Below are 21,663 nucleotides of genomic sequence, written 5' to 3'. Positions count from 1 at the left end.
AAACGGCGCGGCTGGAACGGCAAAGTGGGGGAAAAAAAACAAAACATAAAACCACGATGCAGCTGGAGTGGTAAACGGGGGGGGGGGGAACAGGGCACTGGAGCGGCAAAGCAGGTGAAGGAAAAAAAAAGAAAACACGGCGCAGCCAGAGCTGCAAAGCAGGGTGGGGGAAAAACAAAAAAAACTGCACGGCTGGAGCGGCAAAGCAGGTGAAAAAAAAAAAAAAAAACCTGCGGCGCGGCTGGAGCAGCAAAGCGGGGGTGGGGGAACGGCACGGCCGGCAAAGCAGGGGAGAACAAAACAAAAACACCCTACAGGGCGGCCGGAGCCAGGGGACTCCCTGTGCTGCAGAGTGCACGCCCGGTCTAATAGGGGAAAGGGAGGGCTTCAGGGGGGCGCTCAGCCCACGGCCCCAACCTCCGCGCCACCTGCCGGGAGGGCTCCGGTCAGTGGGGAGGGAAGGACGCGGGCTGCTCTGCCAAACTTGCTACAGGGTGCTCCCCTCCTCCACCCCCTACAGGGCGGCCAGAGCAGCAAACAACAACAACAAAAAAAAGCATCAGTGCCGCCCCCTAGAATGCCGCCCCCTAGAATCTGCCACCCCAAGCACCAGCTTGCTCAGCTGGTGCCTGTAGCTGGCCCTGTCTACAACAATGCATAGAACTATATAATGTACCAGCATAGCCAGTAGCTCCTTCTTGGCTAATGAGAAAATTATACATTTCCCTTTCATTTAGACTGATCATCACTGAAAGACCACTTGCTTTTGGTCTTGGATTAAAGGTGACCGTAAATCATTAGAAACACATTTCTAAATTATATGTAGAGCAATGTTATACTTCTGTGTGCAAAAGGATATACGTTATTAAATCTGACCTGTTGGAATCATTCAAGTAGGTGTGGAAAACAGTTACTATATCATATCTAATTAATTTGAATATAAATCTTATCTATTTCTTTTTATAGTGTACATATTGTTTTATATTCAGCCTTAGGTAAGGGCACATGTTTTAACTGCAGTTGTCTTTTTGTTACTACTATGATCCAGTGTTTAGCAACATTCCTTCAGTATTTTGGAACACTGCAATACAGACCCATGCCTATCCCTTAAAGCCCCTCCAGAAATAATTTGAGGGCCAATGGTGTGAAGAAAAGGAGGTGCAGAACAGCTACATAGAGAGCTAAGTAGTAGCGTAAGCTAATAAAATGAAGAGCTCTATGAATGAAAGGGGAATAGTAGTCACTGGTGCAATGTCATAGTTTTACAATATGCTAGTCAGAGAAGCTGTGGAATAATTAATATGGTGCTGAAAAATAAGCATAGTTTGGACAGCCGCTACAGTGCAATGTGGCATTAAAGATGTCAGGGAAAGGGAAATGATCAGCATTTTGTAAGAGGAAAAAGGCCCAGGCCCAAGCCCAAGCCCTATCTGTAGTTGATAACCAAAAAAAGAGAATCCACAGGATAACAAATGTGAAGATAGAACAATGTGGGAAGGAGGTAGGGCCAGCTTTCTGCATCAGTAGCCAGTGGGCATTTATGTCTGAAGAGGGGACTGCAGTACAGAGGAGCAGTTTAGCTTTTAATGCATTACCTGTTTTAATGCTTGATTGGAATTTAAGGCGTACTAATGAGATTTACAGCTCTAAATTCTGAATAAGATTCTTTTCTCTAGTCTCACTGAGACTATTATTGTCTTCCTGGATAACAAAGGAACAGTTAATAGAACCAATTTAGAAGTGTGAATAATATTTACACCACTCTATCGTTCATGTTAAAAAGAATGTGCATGAAAAACAGGCACAAAACATCTGTAAAACAGATTAGATTAAAATTGCTGTCTGATTTAGGCTTTTTAAAAGACTTTTAAGGTTTAATTAAGAAGTTACCAAAGTTGTCTTTACTTCTGACAAATGTACTACTGGTTCAGTTCAATGAAGTATTGCAAAACCAAGCAAGAGATATTTTCTAGTCATTTAATCTATTTTTCTATAGCCCTAAAATCAAATCACCACACAAAGAAATGTAACCTCAATGTTTGTTTCTAGAATGTATTTTAATACATTTATTTGATCTTTCCATTGATCAGGAAATTGGTGCTCTTTGGGGTGGAAGAGGATGGCACAACTGTCTGAATAATGGTACAGTTATAATTGAGCTGTTTTATTTTTTCCCCTCCCAGCTGACTCAACTTTAGTGAATGAAAATGAAAGCTGCATATACTTTGCTGGGAATTCTCTCGGACTTCAGCCAAAAAAAGTGAAAGCTTACCTGGATGAAGAGTTGGATATGTGGGCTAGAAGGTGTGTAAGTAAAGAATATGTAAAACATTAACTATCATTGCTTCAGGGGGCAACCTTTTATTTTATCTGGAGAACTAGCCTGAAAACCTTTTATTAGGAGACTATTCTGTTCAAATCATTCCCAAGACAAGGGTAAAACATATTCAGTGTCTTCCTAGCAAAACTTAAATCTTTAAAAGGTGTGAGCTGGAATATAGGCAAAGAGAAACTTCCAGAAGAGATAATTTTAGCCTGGGTTTCATTGGTTAAGACAGAGGGAGGCTCCCAATTGGCTCACCTGGAACATCTTCAGACTACAGACTTTAACTTGCTCCATTCACGATTTAGTTGTGCTTACACAGAGAGCACACATGCTCATATAATTACTGCTACTTGCCAATACACATGATACAATGTCGGCTCCCATGATGTTCTTATTAGTATTCCTCATTGCTTATCATTCATCCCAGCAATCCTTAAAATAGACAAACTCCCATTTAGATGGCCCTCAGCGCAGGCAGTATGGCTGCCAGTGTTGGCTGTTCCCCAGCTGTTCCAGTACCATGCCTGAAAATTTGTTCTGTATGGGAAGAACAAACTTTCTGTCCATAGCAGAGTCTGAGCAAGCAGCTGAACATGGATTAGAACTAGCACCACAGAATGGACCTGGCATAAGAAAAGCTGGAGAAATTACAGCACTGGGGACTTCACAAACATCTCCATGTGCTGCTTAAAAGGGGAATTTATTAGAAACTATTAAACTTGCAATTGAATAATAAATAATAGTAAGGCAGCGGCTGCTGGGCTCACTATTTGTGCAGCTGTACTGAGAACAATGAAGTCCAAAGATAACAGCTTTATCAGGTGACTAAAAGGGGACCTTCTTCTGGCACAGCTAGTAGAAGCACTAATATCAGCAGAAAGAACAGGAGTACTTGTGGCACCTCAGAGACTAACAGATTTATTTGAGCATAAGCTTTCGTGGGCTACAGCCCACTTCATCAGATGCATAGAATGGAACTTATAGTAAGAAGATATATATACATACAGAGAACACAAAAAGGTGGAAGTTGCCATACTAACTCTGAGGCTAATTAATTAAGATGAGCTATTAGCAGCAGGAGGAAAAAAAAAACTTTTGGAGTGATAATCAAAATGGGCTCTCTGCACATTACAGCTCTGCTAACCACACTTCATGCACTATGGTAAAAGTGCAAAGAGCCGTAGAAAGCAGTGCAACTGTTTCCAATGTGGATCTGATATAGGAACACCTGGAAAATTCTCACCATAAACGGCCCCACTAATGGGACCAGGTTCACTTTAAAATTGAAGAGAAGAGACAGAATGGGGAAGAAGTTAGAGGAATGGAATATGAGAGAGACAAAAGACAGAGGAGACGAATTCTAAAGACATCTCTGAAGTCTGTCCCTTCCTTTCCATCTTAGCAGCCAAATCCCTTCTCCACACCTTTATTATCTGCTGCTTGAACTACTGCAATCTTCTAGTGTTTCTTCATACAAATTTTTCTATTAGGGCTAGTCAAAAAATGATGATCCTTTTTTTACAACAGGGCTTTCAGCTAAATGAATATGTTCAAGGAAAGCATATAGTTTCTGTGAAAAAGTGTTGTTTTATTTCCACTGAAAAATTCAAAAATGGAGAAACTTCAGCAATTTTTTTTTTCCTGTGGAAAAATCAAAAATTTCCATAGGGGAGTGGGGCCCCTATTTTTCAACCTGCTGTAATTTCTGTATCTTCTTTCACTGCCACCCCAAAATTAGGTGGCACATTCAATCCCACCTAAAAACTTACTTCTGAAACATGTGGGGAGAAAAGATATGAAACTAGAGAGAGAGAAGGAATTGAACTATTGAATTCTCATGTTACCTTGTCATCACTCTTTTCCTCCCTCTCCTCTTCCCTAAGGGATTGTCAAATTAAATTTAGATAGTATGCTTTCTGGAGCATGGAATCTTAGCCTGTTTTCTGAGGTGCCCGACATATACCTGGGCAACTGCAACAGGGGAGAGAGAGAAGGGATAAAGAATAATGAGGGAGCAGAGATTAGAAGGAAGAGAATAACCAGATGAGTGAGTTATTTGGGAAAAGAAGAAAAAAGGAGTTTTACTGGGTAGAGTATATTGACCTTAAGAACCCCTCAGTGCCAACTGCTAAAAGGTTCACTGTTTCATAACAGAAACTCCTAACAGGCCTGGCAGACTCACTACGCTGAACACATTGCTTTCATGATATTTATCCAAAGAGGTTTAAGGGGGAGGTATCTAATACAAATTTGTTATACTGATTCTCATAATGTATGTACAGATGATATTTAAGGAGTTGTGTATATGTACTGAAAATATGTCTTAAAATCTGCATCCAAGGCAGAGAAACAGGTTTTGGATCTGACAAAGGACTTTGATTGATCTGTCTCTCTGTCAGCCATGTAGATTAAGTATTATAGGCAATGTTCCCTCTAATTTTTCCCATCCGTGTGCAGAATGAATTTTATTATGTGCAATGCCAATTTTGAGGTAACATGCGGATGTGCACCACCAGTAGAAACAAAAAAACCTAGATACAATTTAAAAAAGTTATAGTCATGATGAAGCTGAGGCAGCCCAAGAGAGAAAAGGGGTCCCACTGAAGACCACTGTTGTGGAAAAATGACACCAGTGGGAGCTGTGGTCATACAGAGGGATGATTCTGGCACTTACACCGATCTCTACGAGGACCTCGCAAACCCTGCAGCAAGGGGATTTGAAGAGGCACTCTCAGCCCTGGGGCTGCTGCAGGGAGAGAGGACTCCCCTGAGTCCTGTCTCCCCACAGCAGCCCCGGCTGGCGTAGACAAGCGTCTCTCTCCGCAGACACCCCGGAGCTGGGAGAGACGGGCAGCTCTCTCTGCAGCCGCCCCAGAATGGGGAGAAATCCTCTCTCCCCACCGCAGCCCTGGGGCAGGCCCTGGCCACCGCAGCCCTGGGGCTGGCACTGGGGCTGGGGTAGAGGAGTCTCTCACTGGCCACCGCAGCCCTGCACATCCCAAGCTCCCCACCTTGTCCCACTGCCCCCACCCACCCTGTATTCTCCCACCTCACCTTCTTACACGTCCCCTCCAGGGTCAAGGCACACCTGTGGCTCCACTAATTAGGTGCGCGGCCCTTGATGGCCTCTTGGGCAGCCATGTAAGCATGCACCTTAGAGGGAACGCAGATTGTAGGCCAAAACAATAAAAGGTCCATTTACATACGACTCAAGAGGGGTGTGGGAAGTTCAACAGGAAACAAGACACTAGAAAATAAACCCTAGGGGAGGAGGGGCACATCCTGACTCTGAGGACAAAATAAAAAACGTTGGGTGTATAAGACAAAGGCAAAAAGACACCATTTTTTCCCATTCCCTGAGGCATGAATGCTTGGATCCTACTTTGACTGAAAATCAACTAGCTCTGCAAAAGACTGAATCCTAGGGGGAAAATCTCCTTTATTAAATAGGAAAGGTAACCTTAGAGAAATGTAGACCCAGGTTTGCTTTTTTTGTTTCTTTTTTACGTAATAATTTCTGTTTCCATGGTCCTCATTCACTATCTCTTATATCATATATAACAACTTCTGGTTGTTTTCACTATAAATGTATCAGTGCAGTGCAGTAATGTTATATTATAGCTGAACTTCTGTTGACTCTAACAAGCTAGTGTGTGTACTGTTCCTTTGGGGACAGCTTACCTGGTAGTTTCTGTGGGTGTCCAGTGCTTAAAGGCTGGGCACTGCAATGAGCACTCCGAGCACTCAGGGATTGGTGTATGCCTATCACTAGCCTGCACAGAAAAAGTGAAGTCTGCAGAGACCTGGATGGCAGTGCTTGTGTGGCCAGAGGCTGTTGATTTCAGAAAGCTGAGCTACTGCAGGCACAGAAAAGAATGCTTCATGCTGAAGGCAGGTAGTGGTAAGGTGCCACAGAACTCTGGGTACCCCTGAAGCACATCACAAGGATATGGCTAGAACAGATGTGAGTTCCTGGTGTGTGATCAGAGGAAAGGTGGGGAGGCTGACTGGGGAAAGTAGGTTTTACTAACTGGATACATTTTCTACAATAGGCAATTGGCTGCTACAGAAGCATAATAATATACATTACACTGTAAATGTGGAAATGTTTGCACTTGCTTGTTTTACTCCTTAAAAGATGAAAGTTGCAGTTAATAAACATGGCTTACAACTTACAATAGCTAGGTGCATTCTTATAGGGGAGGCAGGAGTTGTTCTGAATGAATTTGAACTTTGTGAAGCACTCTTTCCTCTTGGCTATTAATTCAGCACAGCTCTGCAGTTTCTGTATTCATTTTAAAAAAATTGCAACCCTGTCCATTTCTGTATGATTATCGTACTTTATCATGGAAACGGCTGGCTTCTTTCAAAAGGTTAAAGTCAGATAGGACTCTTCTCTGTAAAATGAGGCAGAGAGAGCATATTTCAGCTCCCTTTTTGTTGGTTTGCTTTCCATTCTTCTGTTTGTCTTTGTGACAATGAAGGATTTTTTTACCGCTCAATGAATATAAAAATCCAAAAGGAAAGGTGATGCAGCATGAGGTTCCATAATATAAAAAATGCCTTCAGAACAAAAAATAGATCTTAGAAAAAAAATTCTGGGTAAACATGATTTCAAACCCTCTGAACAGAGGGAATAAATCTACAAAGGCTTCTTGCGAAAATACAGTTTGGCCCAAAACACCTTACTCAGTAAATAGCAGAAAGTTAAAAAACTATATCAGCGTGTTAGCTATAGAGACACCTAAGACAACTGAGAATGTCAAAATAAGGTCAGTACAAAATAGAACAGAGTAGAGAAGCTTATACTTGGAGAAGTCAGCATGCAAAAGGGGAAAAAAAACAATAAAAAGAGAGAGTAGAGAGTTGAAGCCATTCAAAATGGTTTATGGTGCCTTTTACCTTTAGGTTACCAAGCACAACTAGGTAAATGCCAGGACAGGTAAATAGTATGTGAGGGTTGTTACAACTGATGGCTGTTTAATGGCCTATATGTTGGGAATCTAAGATTTTGCAGTGGGGGGTAAGTGAGGTAATACAAATAAATAAAAGGAATCAAATAAATATCATTATGCAAATGAGATGTATCCTTATGAAAGCAAGTAAATCTAATATTTTACACAAGCAGTACTCTCATGGATCCTGGCTGTCTTGTAAAGCAGTACTTTCCCTTTTCTATCAGTGTGTTAGTGTCTTGGGTCTCCTTTCAATAAACTTCAAAGCTCGTCCATTCAAACAGTGCTCTCTCATTGTAGTGCCTCGGTTGTTTTTCAGGTAAGCAAGAGTAGCAAAGGAACACTGCCCAGTAGCAGCAATCGGAGGCAGAATGGCAAATATCCTTAGCTGCATGTGATTAAAGCATCTAAATAGATTAGGGTCTAGGGAGAGACTAGAAAATTCTCCTCTCTTGCCTTGGTTCTCTCTACCCTCCTATGTTGGCCTGTTCCAACTTGCTCCAAGTCTTGTTCTGCTCCTTTCTCCTTTTCACTGGTCCCTGTCTCCTTTTCTTCCCTGGGTCCTTTGCCCCCACTCACCTGCACCCCCTTATCTTCCTGTCCTTTTCTTGAATCCTTTATTATTTATTTTGATTTATACGAACAACTAAAAGGTGCCCATCCCATCCTCTAGGCATCCTAATCAGTCACTGAAAAATAATCAAGCAAATATGAAAACAGGGAACTAACAGCAATCCTCTCAAATGTGATGGTAACTAATTACACCATACAGCACAGCAGAGGTGATGAAAAATACTCCCCCCTCCCTAAATATTACTCTTCTTGCAGCATCCACTTTCTAAAGATGGGAAAATAAATCTTGTAGTGCTTTCTGAAGATCAACAAAAATTCGGGCTATTTCTAATGAAGCAAGTGGAAGCAAGTTTCTAAACCCTGGATCATTGTTGGAGAACACCCTGCCAGCAGCAATCATCAGTAGCAACTAACAGATCTGCCACCATCAGCATAGACACTTGGAGGCAAGATCTGAAGTCAATGAAAGGATGAAGATTTACACTGACTGGGGGGGGGGGGGAGACGTGTCTGGCCATTGATATTTATCCATTGCTAGGAAGCGATTCTGAACTAACATAGCTAGCTCCGTGTCTGTATCATACCCTGATTGGTATGCAGTCTGATAAGGGTCAGGAAATCTGCAGTATATAGGTACAGTTGTCTCTCCATAAGGTTTCCAGTAATCACAAAGGGAACCTCCAAAACACAGGGCCGGATTTACAACTTCCATGCCCATAGGCACAGCATCTTCAGTGTCCCCTTCTCCCCCACCCCCCCGCCTACATCTGACCTTTGTGTTTTCTGTAAAAAATGAAACTTTTAAAACCAAATTTTAACTTTTAGGCACCCCTAGAATGCCAGCGCCCCTAGGCCCAGGTCTACTGTGTCTAACTGGAAATCTGGCGCTGCCAACACAGGGCAATTTTTAGATTGTCAGTGTTAAGTGGTGGTTTCTTGAGCACAGGTCATAGCAAATGTCTCGAAAAACAGCAGGCTTAAGGGGAGCACTGGCAGTCCCCATTAGTACTGGCTGTAGCACTCCCTCCCCACTCACCCCCCCCCACGCCCTTCATCAGCCGGATGAACAGGGGTAGGCAACCTATGGCACACATGCCGAAGGGGGCACGTGACCTGATTTTCAGTGGCATTGACACTGCCCAGGTCCTGGCCACCAGTTCGGGGGGCTCTGCGTTTTAATTTAATTTTAAATGAAGCTTCTTAAACATTTTAAAAAACTTCTTTACTTTACATACAACAATAGTTTAGTTATATGTTATAGACTTATAGAAAGAGACATTCTAAAAAACATTAAAATGTATTACTGGCACGCGAAACCTTAAATTAGAGTGAATAAATGAAGACTCGGCACGCTATTTCTGAAAGGTTGCCGAACCCTGATCTAGAACACAGTTTGTCACACAAAGTTCTACCATCATATTGCAGCATCTCAGAACACTCTGTCTAGAACTCAAATAGAGTATTTGTTCCCCCACGATACTGTCCTGCTTCGACTGATGCTGACAATTCAGCCCAAATCAGCATTTTTTCTATGCAAACTAGTAACATACTGACAATGGAAGATTCTTGAATCAGCCCCAAGCTAAGACAGGCAGGCTTAACCAAATTGTCAATGTCCCCAGAAAAATGAGCTGACAGAGAATTAGCAGATGCTTTACTGAAGGCAAAGAATCTCTTCTTTGCCTCACATACAGTTGAGGCAGCTTTATGCTAATATCAGAATCAGTGCAGTACTTTGGACTTTGGCACTCGACCAGCCTTCTCTCTTGGTTCATACATCACCAATAATCATACACCAAGTTCAGACTTGTGTGGATGGAGGTACGGAGAAATAAGAATACTGTAGACAAGTTTTGGCGGTTTTCATTAGTTCCAGTTCCAGTACTAGTTTTGCAGTGTGGTTGGTAGGTAACAATGGAAGTGCTAGTGTAGATGTGCTATAGTCCACCAGCATTTTCTAACATCATGTGTTGATACTTGTATCAGGATTAGATGATACAATTCTAAGAACACCAGCTGCCAGAGAAAGCTTGTTGTGGTGGGGTGGCTGCCCCACTCAGAAAGGAGATGGGTTAAGGCAGCCAGGGAGAGGCTGTGCAGAACCCAGCCAATCAGGAAAGGGCTCACTGGGAAAGCCAATCAAGAGAAGGCTTGCTGGAGCAGCCCGTATATAAAGAGCTGCTCAGCGGAGCAAAGGCAGTCTCTTCCTAGGGGGCAAAGAGGGAAAGACTGTCTGCAGAGGAGGGCTGCGCTCTGGGCTGACCATGGTTGGACTGAGGCCCTGAAGCAAGGGCATGGAAGGTGCTAGGGCTATGGGGGAAGTGGACCAGGGAAAGTAGGCAGCAGGAATAGGAGGAGGGGCAGAAAGTGGCTGCTAGCTATTGGGTTCCTGGGCCACGATCCAGGGTAGCGAGTGGGCCTGGGTTCCCCCACCTTTACCCCTACTTGCCGATGAGGAGAATGGCCTAAATCCAGACTGCAGTTTGCCCCTGAAGCCAAGGGCTAGACTAGAGACTGCAGTTGGCCATTGAGGCAAGTGGAAGGACTGAGAACTGCCTGTTCCCCGAGAGGGGGGAGACCGCAGGCTGGGGCACAGCCAGAGGGCCATGTCCTGAAAAGGATGCTGTGGTCCAGGAGCAACATGGGTCCAGATGGTGGAGGAGGTGGACCCTGCACCCCAGCCCTGAGCCCTGTCCCACACTCTGAACCCTGGGGCCCCACCCCACCACATAAATTGTGTTATGTGCCCTTATATGAAGGTGATGTGTCACACCTTCACCTTCATATTGGGGCACATAACAAAAGTCATTCCACACATGGTGGGGAAAATTAGAGGGAACACTGGTTGTGACCAGGGCAGCATGGCTCGGGCAGGCTCAGGCTTCATTTCTCAACCCCGCTCCCCGCCTCCCCCGGGGTCCTGTAGTAAATTTTGTTAGAAAGAGGTCACAGTGCAATGAAGTTTGAGAACCCCTCTGTTAGAGCTTTAAATGTCCTTTTGCTTTGTTTCTCTTGGTTTTGCTTTTATTCTACTCTTCCATATAACTCTCATCTCCATGCATTTCTTCCTTTCTTTCTATAGTTGAAACTAGAATCAAAATTTAAATATCTGTATTGGCTCATAAAATAACTGGCATAAAACACTGGCAAAGAAAGATCCTTCCTTTTGTTTGTAGATGATTGGGACAGGAAAGGATTCTCTCTCTCTCTCTCCCCCTCCCTTCCTGCCCCTCTTGTACAAGGTTGGATGAGACCAGAAGACCTTTGAAGTTGGAGATTGATTATTTCCCTAGTGAACTTTAAATCAGCTGGGGGACAGCCCCCCAAAGATCTTAAAGGGAAAATGGCATTATGATGTCATGCCAAATTGCAAACAGACAAGCAACTGCATAAATATTAATTTTCTCAGTAGTCTACACAAAGATTCTGCATCAGCTTTTCTCGTGTGCTTTGAGGAACCAGGCGTGTATTCATTTATTTGGGTACCTCCACTTAAATCTCTGTCACTATCTAAGGGTAGAGCGGAAACAAAATGAGACAATAGGCTATCTGTCTGATGTCCAATGAGCGGAATGCCATGAGAACTGCAGTTGTTACTAATTCCTTAAGATTATTATCCTCAGTGTCTACCAGACTTGGGAATGGGGTGGCATAATATGCAGAAAGATAAATTCTGAGGCAGAGCATAGAATTTTACAACCTAAGTGTAATAGAATGTATTGTGCCATCAGCAAAGGCTACAGAGTTCTATGTGATTAAAATAAAAAAGGAGCCAAGAATATGCCTTTTAAGTACCATTTTAGCTGTAATAATTTTTGTCTCTTAGCATTTATGTTGGCCATCAGGAAAGAGACAGGCTGAAAGCTGTTCCATAATAATTAATAATTAATACTGCTTCTCCCATTCTCCATTATGCTTTTATTTTCATTTTTTCCTCCCAAAATAAAATATAAAAGTGTCCAAGGTTCATATCAGTTTTCTGAGTAAATGGGAAATTAGTTCTGGAATTGTGTTACAGAACATGCTGGTGAAGAGACCTTTCACCAGTAATTTCACCTTAGGAGGACATTAATGTCTATAGATGGGAGAAAGCTAAAGAAAGAAGAAAATCCCATAGGTTGTTGTCACTTTCCACTCAGCCATGTCTGGTGTGCAAATCCAGTGAGGACAGGGAGATAATTCAGCCCAAGGAAAATCCTTCTGTTTTCCCATCAACAATCTGCATTGCCAAAGCTTGGTTGGTTGCTATCCTACCGTAAAGATTAGTTTTGAAGGGAAGTTAGTGATGGCTGTCTACCTGTTATCCTCTGCACAGAGACAGAGATAAATTGTTTTATGGACTGAAACTCTTTCATATTAATCCTCCTGGCTCTGAGCCTGACTTCTTCTGCCCCCAAACCACTGGTCACTTAGCATCTCTGCCTCAGTTTCCTCATCTATCAAATTGGAAATATTACTTGCCTACAAGAACCATGCCCATTTCCTATTAAAATTATTTCTTTAGGGTTTAATTTTAAGGCTGGGAAAAGATGCTTCAACCCAGCCCATAATGATTGTATCTGCACGAGGGGGGAAGTGATATCCTCTGGTCTCAGTGTTAGATTTCTTCTCATTTAATATCTTAGAGCCAGATTGAGCTGCTTGTAAACAAGATGGGGGAGATGGCGGTGTCTTTGCTCCATTGTGCATCTACATAGGGGCCAGTGCAGGGGTTTGCTCTTCCTGAGCAAAGTGGGGCTGAGATAGGTATTACATATCTTTGTTTTGTTCAGAAATTGTTCTTTACTCTGAATCAGTTAATTGCTAAAGTGTAAATGTGGCTCATGTCAGTCAGAAACCATAGGATTATAAAAAGTCCATATATGTGTGGAAGAGCAGTGCTGCAGGACAAACATTGATTGGGGGAGGGTTTGGAATTGCTTGGGGAAAACATTTTAAAGAAGGTGGGAAAGGGTCTGAGCCCTTCTGAAGTTGGTGACTAGTTCATACAACGTGTTTGGTGATACATTCATATGCCAGAAGGCTCCCCCGAGTTTGGGGGAACCTCATAAGCCTGCTGCAATTCCAAAGGTTTATTTAGACCATGGTTCTTTTTTACTTTTGTCACAGCTTCTGGTTCTTCTTGTTCTCCACACATTTCCCCACTGGCCCAGTTCCTCTTCTGAAGCAGCTTTATTCTTTTTCAGTTCAGCCACCTGCAGTCTGGTATTTCAGATTCCACACATGCCTTCTGGTGTTTTGTAAGGAGGAAAATTGTACAGTGTATGAGAGAGGAATCCAGGAATAACATTCCCCTAAATTAACACCAATATTATTTTTTTCATATATTGATTTATTTTGTAATTAAACATTTGCAATTTTGCATGTATAGATTTATAAGTACATTGGTTACCTTACAAACTTATCTTTTTGCGGTGTTTGTAGCAGAGATGACTTCAAACAATGTAGTTCAGATTCAGGTGTAGATTCCAAATGCTGCAGATGTTTGGTTTGGTCCCCATAAAAAGAGGAATCATTTTCAAAATACAATTTAGAAATACCAGCTGGGGTTTCAGACACCCCCCAAATTCAATGGACATTTGCACCTGGGGTTCTATGGCTCTCAATATTTTTTTAGGGGGAAGAAAGGAAATGTCCGGAGCAGATTCACCCCTGAATATACAGCATACACATACATGTCATTTTGTGCAATATGGTGAATTCAAGTGGGCAAAGCTTTTTCTATTCAAGGAGGCTGTAAATCATCTTTGACAAGGATTGCTGTTACCTAACAGCAAGGAAACCCTCCTTTCCTCCCGCCTCCCCCCTACGTAGCCCCCCTTCGATGTAAATGCTGCTTTTGGGCTAGATTTTGGCTTATGCTATGCAGCCATAAAGCATCCCTTACTCTTCTGCGCTGGCTACCAGAATTGTCGTTAGCAGTGCAGGTAGGACAGCAGCATTGCAGGGTCACTAGTCCCCTTCCCTCACGTGTGTGTGGAGTTGCTGGGCAGGGATGGGAAGTGCCTGCTCCAATGCACCAGCCAGCACAACTATGCCAGGTATATGGCTGGTACAGATTACTTCCCTTCTCCACACACACACAGCAAGCCCCACCAAGTTCCCATCTTGTACCCAGGCTGCTCCTGAGACTGTGCAACTGTGTGCTGCCCATTTATACAGGGCTTGTGACAAAGGTGTAATCTAGCCCTGTCATAGGTCTCACCCCCAGTTGGAGCTGTTGGGTTCCAATGTGGGGACCTGCCTTAGTTTCCCTCTAAACTAAAATCCTAGTTTTCACCCTCACTTGAAACTGGGGGGTTTCAAGTTGAGGACCAGCATGTATCCCCCCACCCTAAAATCCTAGGGTAGGTCCCCTTTTTGCTGCCACCACCCGGTCGAATACATGGGCCGGGACACCCCTGTTTTCCCCCCTCCTCTTTCCAAAGACATTCCCTGGGGAAACACAGATCAACTCACAGAGGGAGAAACCTCCCCCCTCCCCTCTCTGCCCGGAGATAAGCTTGTCTCACCACCGAGAGAGAGTTTCTTAGCCCCCTACCCCTGTATCCACAGTAGAAGGGATTTAATCAAATCTTTATAGAAAGAATTTATTAAAAGAAAAATAAGAAAATACAGAATCTCTATGAGTCCAAGCTGGACACTCATAGGGTATAACCTTATCACTTTCTGGAGAGAATCCTCCCTCCTTCTCAGTACAAACAATACAGGCAGAATTAAGAATAATCAATAACAAACACACAGAATTGCAAACATAGGATTATTAGATGAGGACACAAAGTACCTTTCTAATACTCACTATCTTGACTAGAAGAAATTAGTTCAGAAAGATGGAAACTTGTAGAAGACTTGATTAACATCTGGACCCTTGTAACTCCAAACGGCTAAGAACAACACACACACCAACAGAGAGAAAAAGTTCCCTCTTAGGAATTTTAAATTCTCTTCCCTGATTGGTCCTCAGGTCAGGTGTTCACCAGGTACTATGTGTTAACCCTTTACAGGTGGAAATTTAACCCTTAACTAACTATTTATGACAAGCCCTTTGTGGTTTTCTAAACAAGACATCCATTTTGGGGTTTGTTTGTTTGTTTATTGGTTAAAATTTTGAATTAGATGTTTTCCAGTCTTTAAAACCCCTCTTAGATGTCAGTAAATTCATTGTTGGTGAGTCTATTTGTTACGAGCTCATGTGGTATAATAAATGTACTGTGTTCAGATTATACAAGCCCCATAGTGAGGCGGAATGAGTTAGTGTTGTTAGCAATGTACCAAAGGGAACAGAATACATTTTCATCATTTTTTTCTCTTCCTTTTCAGAGGTGTTCATGGTCATTTCAGTGGTAAACACCCATGGGCTTTAGGAGATGAGTGCATCGTGGAGCTTATGGCTGATATTGTGGGTATGTGTGAGCCAGAAAGAGAACTGTTTTTGAATAAGTGTAATTTGTTGCTTTGTGGTGGAGAACCCAGAAACTTTACATCGAAACTTAATTCTCAGCACTTTTTTTCACAGAAGTCTTCCTGACTGCTCAGTACATGGAGAACCACTTATTTTAAGGTCTATACGTGGTTTAGGAGATGGATGTGGATGATAATATATGACCCTGTGTATATCATGAAACTAATTGCAGTGAGGGCTTCTGGGATCATCATAAACCACTTGGTCTTATAGATGAAGCCAAAGCCCTTAAAGGGCAGTGAACAACACTTCATTTCTCTTTTAAAGAGACAGTCGGAGTGAAACAATGATAATTCCTTTGGTTTTAAAGCAAATGATTGTTGTCTAGATGTTTCCTGCTTTTTCTCCTTGTCTTGCCTACATGCTCAGTGTCCAACTGATTTCCATATTTGGGATTGGCAAGGAATTCCCCCCAACCCCAGGGTTGATTGGCAGAGACTCTTGATTTTTTTTTTTCACCTTCCTCTGCAGCATGGGTCATGGGTCACTTGCTGGTTTAAACTAGAGTAAATGGTGGATCAGGATTTGAAGACTTCAGTAACTCATCTTATGGGTCTATTTCAGGAGTGGGTTGGTAAGGTTCAGTGGGAGCGATGTGCAGGAGTTCAGACTAGATGATCATGATGGTCCCTTCTGGCCTTATAGTCTACGACTCTGTGATCTAGCATGAAACTCTGCCCCATGTTAAGAGTTTATCTCATCAGCACGGGGGCAGAACCAGTTGCCAAAAAAGAGAAGATTTGACTGGGACCTCTTGTAAGCACCAATCCCCTCATTGCACCCCACTAAAGAATCTGCCAGGCTGAAAAAAGAATACACCTGGGTATTCTAGAGTTAGTGTGGTGGTAGCCATATTGGTACCTGGATACTAAAAAGACAAGGTGAATGAGGTAATATCTTTTATTGTATCAACTTTCTCCTGGTGAAAGACAAGCTTTCAAGCTGCATGGAGCTCTTCTGTCAAAAGTTACTCAATATCATAACTAAATATGAAGTGGAAAAGATTTTTTAGCATAAGTAGTTAACACACGTTCTAAGAGACCACTCATGATCAATTGTCCCGTTAACACCTTTTCAGTCATAGGACAAAAAAAAGTGGGGTCAGTGAGTTACCAATTGTTGTAATAAACCATATATCTAGTATATTTGTTAACACCATGATTTTTAGTGTCTAATGAGGTTAGAAATCTAAGCTCCCAGGCTCACTTTTTGAAGGTGTTGTGCAGGTTTCCTTTGAGATCAAGGACTGAGAAGTCAGATATGGGCTTATCATTTTGTGAAAAGTATTCAACCATATTGCTGATATGGTGTTTTTGTCTTCTATCATTTTTGTGTGTAAGTTCATTCAAGAGTATAATGATAGTTATTGTTTGGGGGCATTTGTTTCACTTGATGAAGTACACCACATGTTGTGATAGGCATATGTAGGGCTCATGGATCTTGAAAGGTGTGTTGTGAAGGATATTGATCACCATAGCTGCAGGTTTTGCATCTGTCATGGCAGGGTCTGGTGCCACTTTGAGTTGGTCAGTGTGGTTTGTGAGGAGCTTGCTTCTGACAATGAGCTTGGAGAGGTTGAAGCATTGTTTGAAGGCCAGATGAGGGGGTTCAGGAAAGATTTATTTCAGAATGTGGTCCCCATCAAGTATGGGTTGTAACAGTTTAATGGTACCCTGTATGGGTTCCAGTGTGGGGTGATAGGTGACAAGGGGACTGAGTGTGTGTGTGTGCGTGTGTGTCTGTGTGTTTGGAGGGGTTGGGTTTGGAGGAATTTGGCGATGTATTTGGGATGGCTGTAGATATTTGAAACAGGTAGAAATGCTATCATTGTGAGGAATGTTGGTGTATAGGGAGGTGACATCCATGATGGCAAGGATTATGTTCTGAGGGAGGTTGTTAATATTGTAGAGTTTCTGGAGAATGTCAGTTGAATCCTGGAGGTAGCTGGCCATCTGCGTGGAGAGTGGGTTGAGGATGGTTTCTATTCGTCCTGATATTTCTTAAGTGAGAGTGCCCTGGCCAGATATGATGTCTCTGCCTGGGTTCGCTTGTCTGTATATCTTGGGGAAACATGTTGAAGGTCCCTGAGGTGGGTTTGTGAAGGATACGGTTGTAAAGTTTCTTTTGGAGTTGTTTGGGGAAGGATTTGGTGATATTGTTAAAATTCCTGGGTGAATTGTGATGTGAGGGTCATGTTTGAGTTCTCTATAGTGGATGGTGTCAGAGCTTTTGGTTGGAGTCCTCAATGTAGTCATCACAGTTGAGAACTATGATGACACCCCCTTTGTTTGCTGATATAATGGTTGGATTTCAAGGACTGCATAACTGCCCTCTTGGCAGTGGAGAGATTGTGGTGGATGTGATATTTAAGAATTTCATAGTCATTTTTTTTCCTGAAGCAATCAATATAATGATAAAGTGTGTGGTTTCATCCACTGTGGGGTGTCCAATGAGATTATTCTTTTTTCTGACGACTATTGGTGCGGACACAGTAGTTGTGGTAATGTGGTCATTGTTGTGAAATAATTCTTTGAGGTGGAGTCAGCAAAAGAATTCTTCTAATTCTCCATGTTAGTTTGGTATCAGGTTCTGGAGCAAAAGTTCAGTTCCTTAGAGATCAAAGATAATTCAACTACAGTTAAATGTAGTCTTGATAAATTGATTATATTGGGCATCCTTTGGAGTCAATCAAGCAAGCACTATGCTCTGGAATGAACTGGCTCATAAAAATAAGACAAAAAAACCCATATCGAACATGGATGAATACTTTTCACAAAATGATCACTCAATATCTGCCCTTTCGGTCTTCATCCTCAAAAGAAACCTATGCAACACCTTCAAAAGATTAGCCTTGGTGCTTAAATTTTTAATTTTGCTAGACACTAAAAATAATGGTCTGAATAAAGACACTGTGAATGATCTGTCTCCCACAGTCACAAGTTTCTTCCCACTGGTCAACATTTACTATTATGGTGCTGTGTAGCTGTTATGGGAGGTTGTGTTCAAGTAATCTCTCAGGTAGCTAGCACCGATTCCATTCAGGGCTTTGAAAGTCAAGACAGAAACCTTGAACAGCACGTGAACTGCACATCTGAATGCTGTGGCCACTTAGTGCCACCTACAAGGAGACAACACAGCCCGCTACATAAAACAGCCCTCAGCTACCCAGGGCAGAGATGCTTTGCAATTTCTGCACTGCCTGCACATAAGGTCTGGCATAGGAGGCGCTCCAGAGGTAGACTGAAGTGGGAGCACACATAGTCAAGGCAGACCTGCACCCTGATTTTTCCACTGCCACAAGCTCTGTATGAGTCATGGCTGCAGGAGGTGCAAGTTACAGTGGTGCTGCCCCAGCCTTTGTTTGTTACTTGTATTACAGTAGCACCTAAGAGCCTTAGTCATAGACCCCCACTATATTAGGCACTGTACAAACACCGAACAAAAGTCCCTGCCCCAAAGAGTTTACAATCTAAGTATAAGACAAGAGACAACAAATGGATACCGACAGTCCAACAGGAGTATAAAGAAACAACGAGACAGCCTTAGCCCGCATGTTGGGTTGTGGTCTCAGTGCACCAGCCTGTACCTTGTCCCCCAACAACACACAATAGGAGAGATACATGCATTCTCTACTCAGACCGTGTGCTAGCACTGATGCAGGGATGAATCTAGCTGCAAATGTTAAGTGCCAGGCACAAAGTAGGGAATTGGATTGATGTGTTCTGTGTTGCAGATCTGTCAGACTTCTGCATTCTGGATTTCACCATAAAAACAGTGTATTTTAAAATACTAGTTTAACTAAAGAAAATATGCACAGTTTGAAGAGAATTGTTGAGTAGGAAATTTACATCTTTGTGTAGCCTCCATTTCATTTCTGCTGTCGCCAATCTCCCTGCTTACCCCTTTTCTTTTAGAGCACTCATAAAACCGTTATAGTACATCTTCTAAACATTTCTTCCAGTCTTTCACCAGAGTCCGAATGTTTTTAAGTTGTTACACTTTTATCCATTTTAATCAGTGTGAACCATGAATAAAGGTCAACACACTATTAACCTGCATTTGTTGTGTTTTCAATTCTTCAGTGGGCAGGATTCTGTAGCCCTGTTGAACCCTATGGCAGTTAAGGTTCATTATGTGCCTTTGTTCTCTCTTCCCCCCCCCCCAAGGTTATATAACTAAGCTGTAAAAATGTGGACTGAGTTGGAATAATCAGCCCAGCAGGATTTTATTTGTGGGAAATTTCCTCAGAACTAGTTTCCAGAATCTAAATGATTATTTCTTTGAAAAGGAGCAAATTAAGATAATAAGAACTCCCCCAAATGGATGAATTGTCAACTATCTAGACTGGTAATGTCTCCATAATATGGACTGATTATTTCAGGCTCTCTTTTTTTCCTTACATAACAGTGAAAAAGCGAAGCAAATAAATATGAACAACACTGTATTAAAATGTTCTCCTTTAATGTGGTATTTACAATTAAGCTTTCTCCCCAGCAACATTCAATGCTAAGTATATCAATGTGTGTCAGGGAGAGAGGAAGGCTGAATTCTGACTTTTTCCTTTAGTAGGTTTAATGTGAAGACATAAACAGAATTTTAACACTGTTTGGTAGTGAATATTTACCATATTATAGAGGAGGAAGAATTGTCATAGCTTATTCTGAGAAGCAGTAAGTATATGTTGTCTAGTGGGATTTATTCAAGAATGGACTAAAGGCTGTAAAGATTTTCTTTTGTCCATTTAAAGGTTTATAGCTCTATAACACCTTGCTTATTAAATGTGCACACAAGTTACAATGGTAAATATATTGTGAAATGCAGAGTCAAGGTCACTAGATGCCAAAGCTCTTTTCTTTTCTTAAGCCAAATGGCGGAACAGCGAAACTGTAATCTTGGCTTTTCCTACTATACTTTATTAAAACATTACAATCTTGGCAGGATCACCTTCTGATGAAATCAGACTAACTGTATTGCTGTTGTTGTACAATGTGCTCAGGCAGGTCTCTGTTGAGAAAAGACTGAGCACTGAGCAGATTGGTAGTGACTTTGAGTGATAAACTGTTTTCAGGATTGGGGCGTTTAGCCTTTTCCAATCATTGCACAAAATGCTTTTTACTTATTCTGGTGAGAACCAGACTCCTCTTGCCAGGGGTGCTGGAATGATTTTTACAGTAGGGGTGCTGAGAGCCATTAAACCAAACTGTAAACCCTGCATATAATGGAAACCACCACAAGCCAGGAGGTGTAGCAGCACCCCCCACACCCTTGGTTCCATCACCTATGCCTGTTGCAGTCACAGAGGCGGAGGGGGTGGAAAAAATTGGCAATGGTTGCCTAACACAATCAGAATTATTTCCAGTGTTGTAGCAAAGATGGTGTTTTACAAACACTGCTTCCTTTCATTAAAAAAAGATTTATCAAGCAGAATATATAGGGGGTTATTCTGTCTCAGCGATATGATACAAAGACAGGAGATAGCAATGGCAAATATAGTTTTGTCTCTTGAATGCTGAGTCTTTGAGTATAATAATAGGTTAATTGGATCATACAAGCATTGTTTCTTAACTACAATGCAGGCTATAAAGGCTTCCAATAGCTTGGATGAGGCTTGTTTTTTGTGGCCATGAAATTCAATAAAAGAAAGCTTTAAATTTTAAATAAATAAATTACAAGAGACCAAGACTTATGTGATAAATAGTGTGTCATTTTTAATTTGGGATGTTGGCATGCAGTCAACCATTTTTGTTCATGCATTGAACAGTACAACAAGGCACAGGCAGAGAAAAGATAGTTTTAGCTCCACTGTGGCCCTAGTTAGAAGGGGCTCTGTGTGCTTATGGAGATGGGGAGGTAGGGGCAGTGGACCCATCACTTCATGGTGCCACCCCTTTTTCAGCCCCCATGTTTCTATATAGAAATTAAGGATGCAATTAATGCATCTCAGAGCTGCACTAACTCCCTCTGGCTCCCTTCTGCAGCTGCATGTAGCAGCTTGGCACCTGCAGGAGCATGCTGCCAAGAGAAACAAAGGGTAGTAGAGAAGTGTAAGTTGGCTGGGAGTGGAGTAGTTTCATACCTATAGATGACAAGGTTTGATGTGCTCGTAGCCAACAAACTTCACAGTGCTTCAAACCGCTGCCCACCGAGTCTGGAAAGTCCATGTGAGGAATTCTTCAGGAGATCTCCTGACTCTTTAGAATCTTGTCACAGTTTCCTCTCTCTCGTACAATGGCAACTTGAATGACACACAAAAGGAGCAACTGAAAACCTATTTATATTATAAGCTATTCAGGGCAGGGATCATTTAATACTGTGCCTGTACCCTGGCTAGCACAATGGATTCCCAC

At 42.2% G+C, this 21,663-nt stretch overlaps 1 protein-coding gene across 18 annotated transcripts in view; it reads left to right on the top strand.

The window, feature by feature from the left end:
• KYNU (kynureninase) overlaps positions 1 to 21,663 on the top strand; it is a 135,652-nt gene that overhangs the window by 64,178 nt on the left and 49,811 nt on the right. For all 18 annotated transcript variants that reach the window (XM_039495117.1, XM_039495114.1, XM_039495115.1 and 15 more), the window contains 2 exons: positions 2,184 to 2,304; positions 15,175 to 15,257. In XM_039495117.1, the coding sequence (XP_039351051.1) occupies positions 2,184 to 2,304; positions 15,175 to 15,257 (204 nt within the window). The remainder of the gene's footprint in view (positions 1 to 2,183; positions 2,305 to 15,174; positions 15,258 to 21,663) is intronic.

The sequence above is a fragment of the Mauremys reevesii genome, linkage group 11, assembly GCF_016161935.1.
Source record: "Mauremys reevesii isolate NIE-2019 linkage group 11, ASM1616193v1, whole genome shotgun sequence".
Taxonomy (NCBI): Eukaryota; Metazoa; Chordata; order Testudines; family Geoemydidae; genus Mauremys; species Mauremys reevesii.
This window is presented reverse-complemented; position numbering and strand designations above follow the sequence as displayed.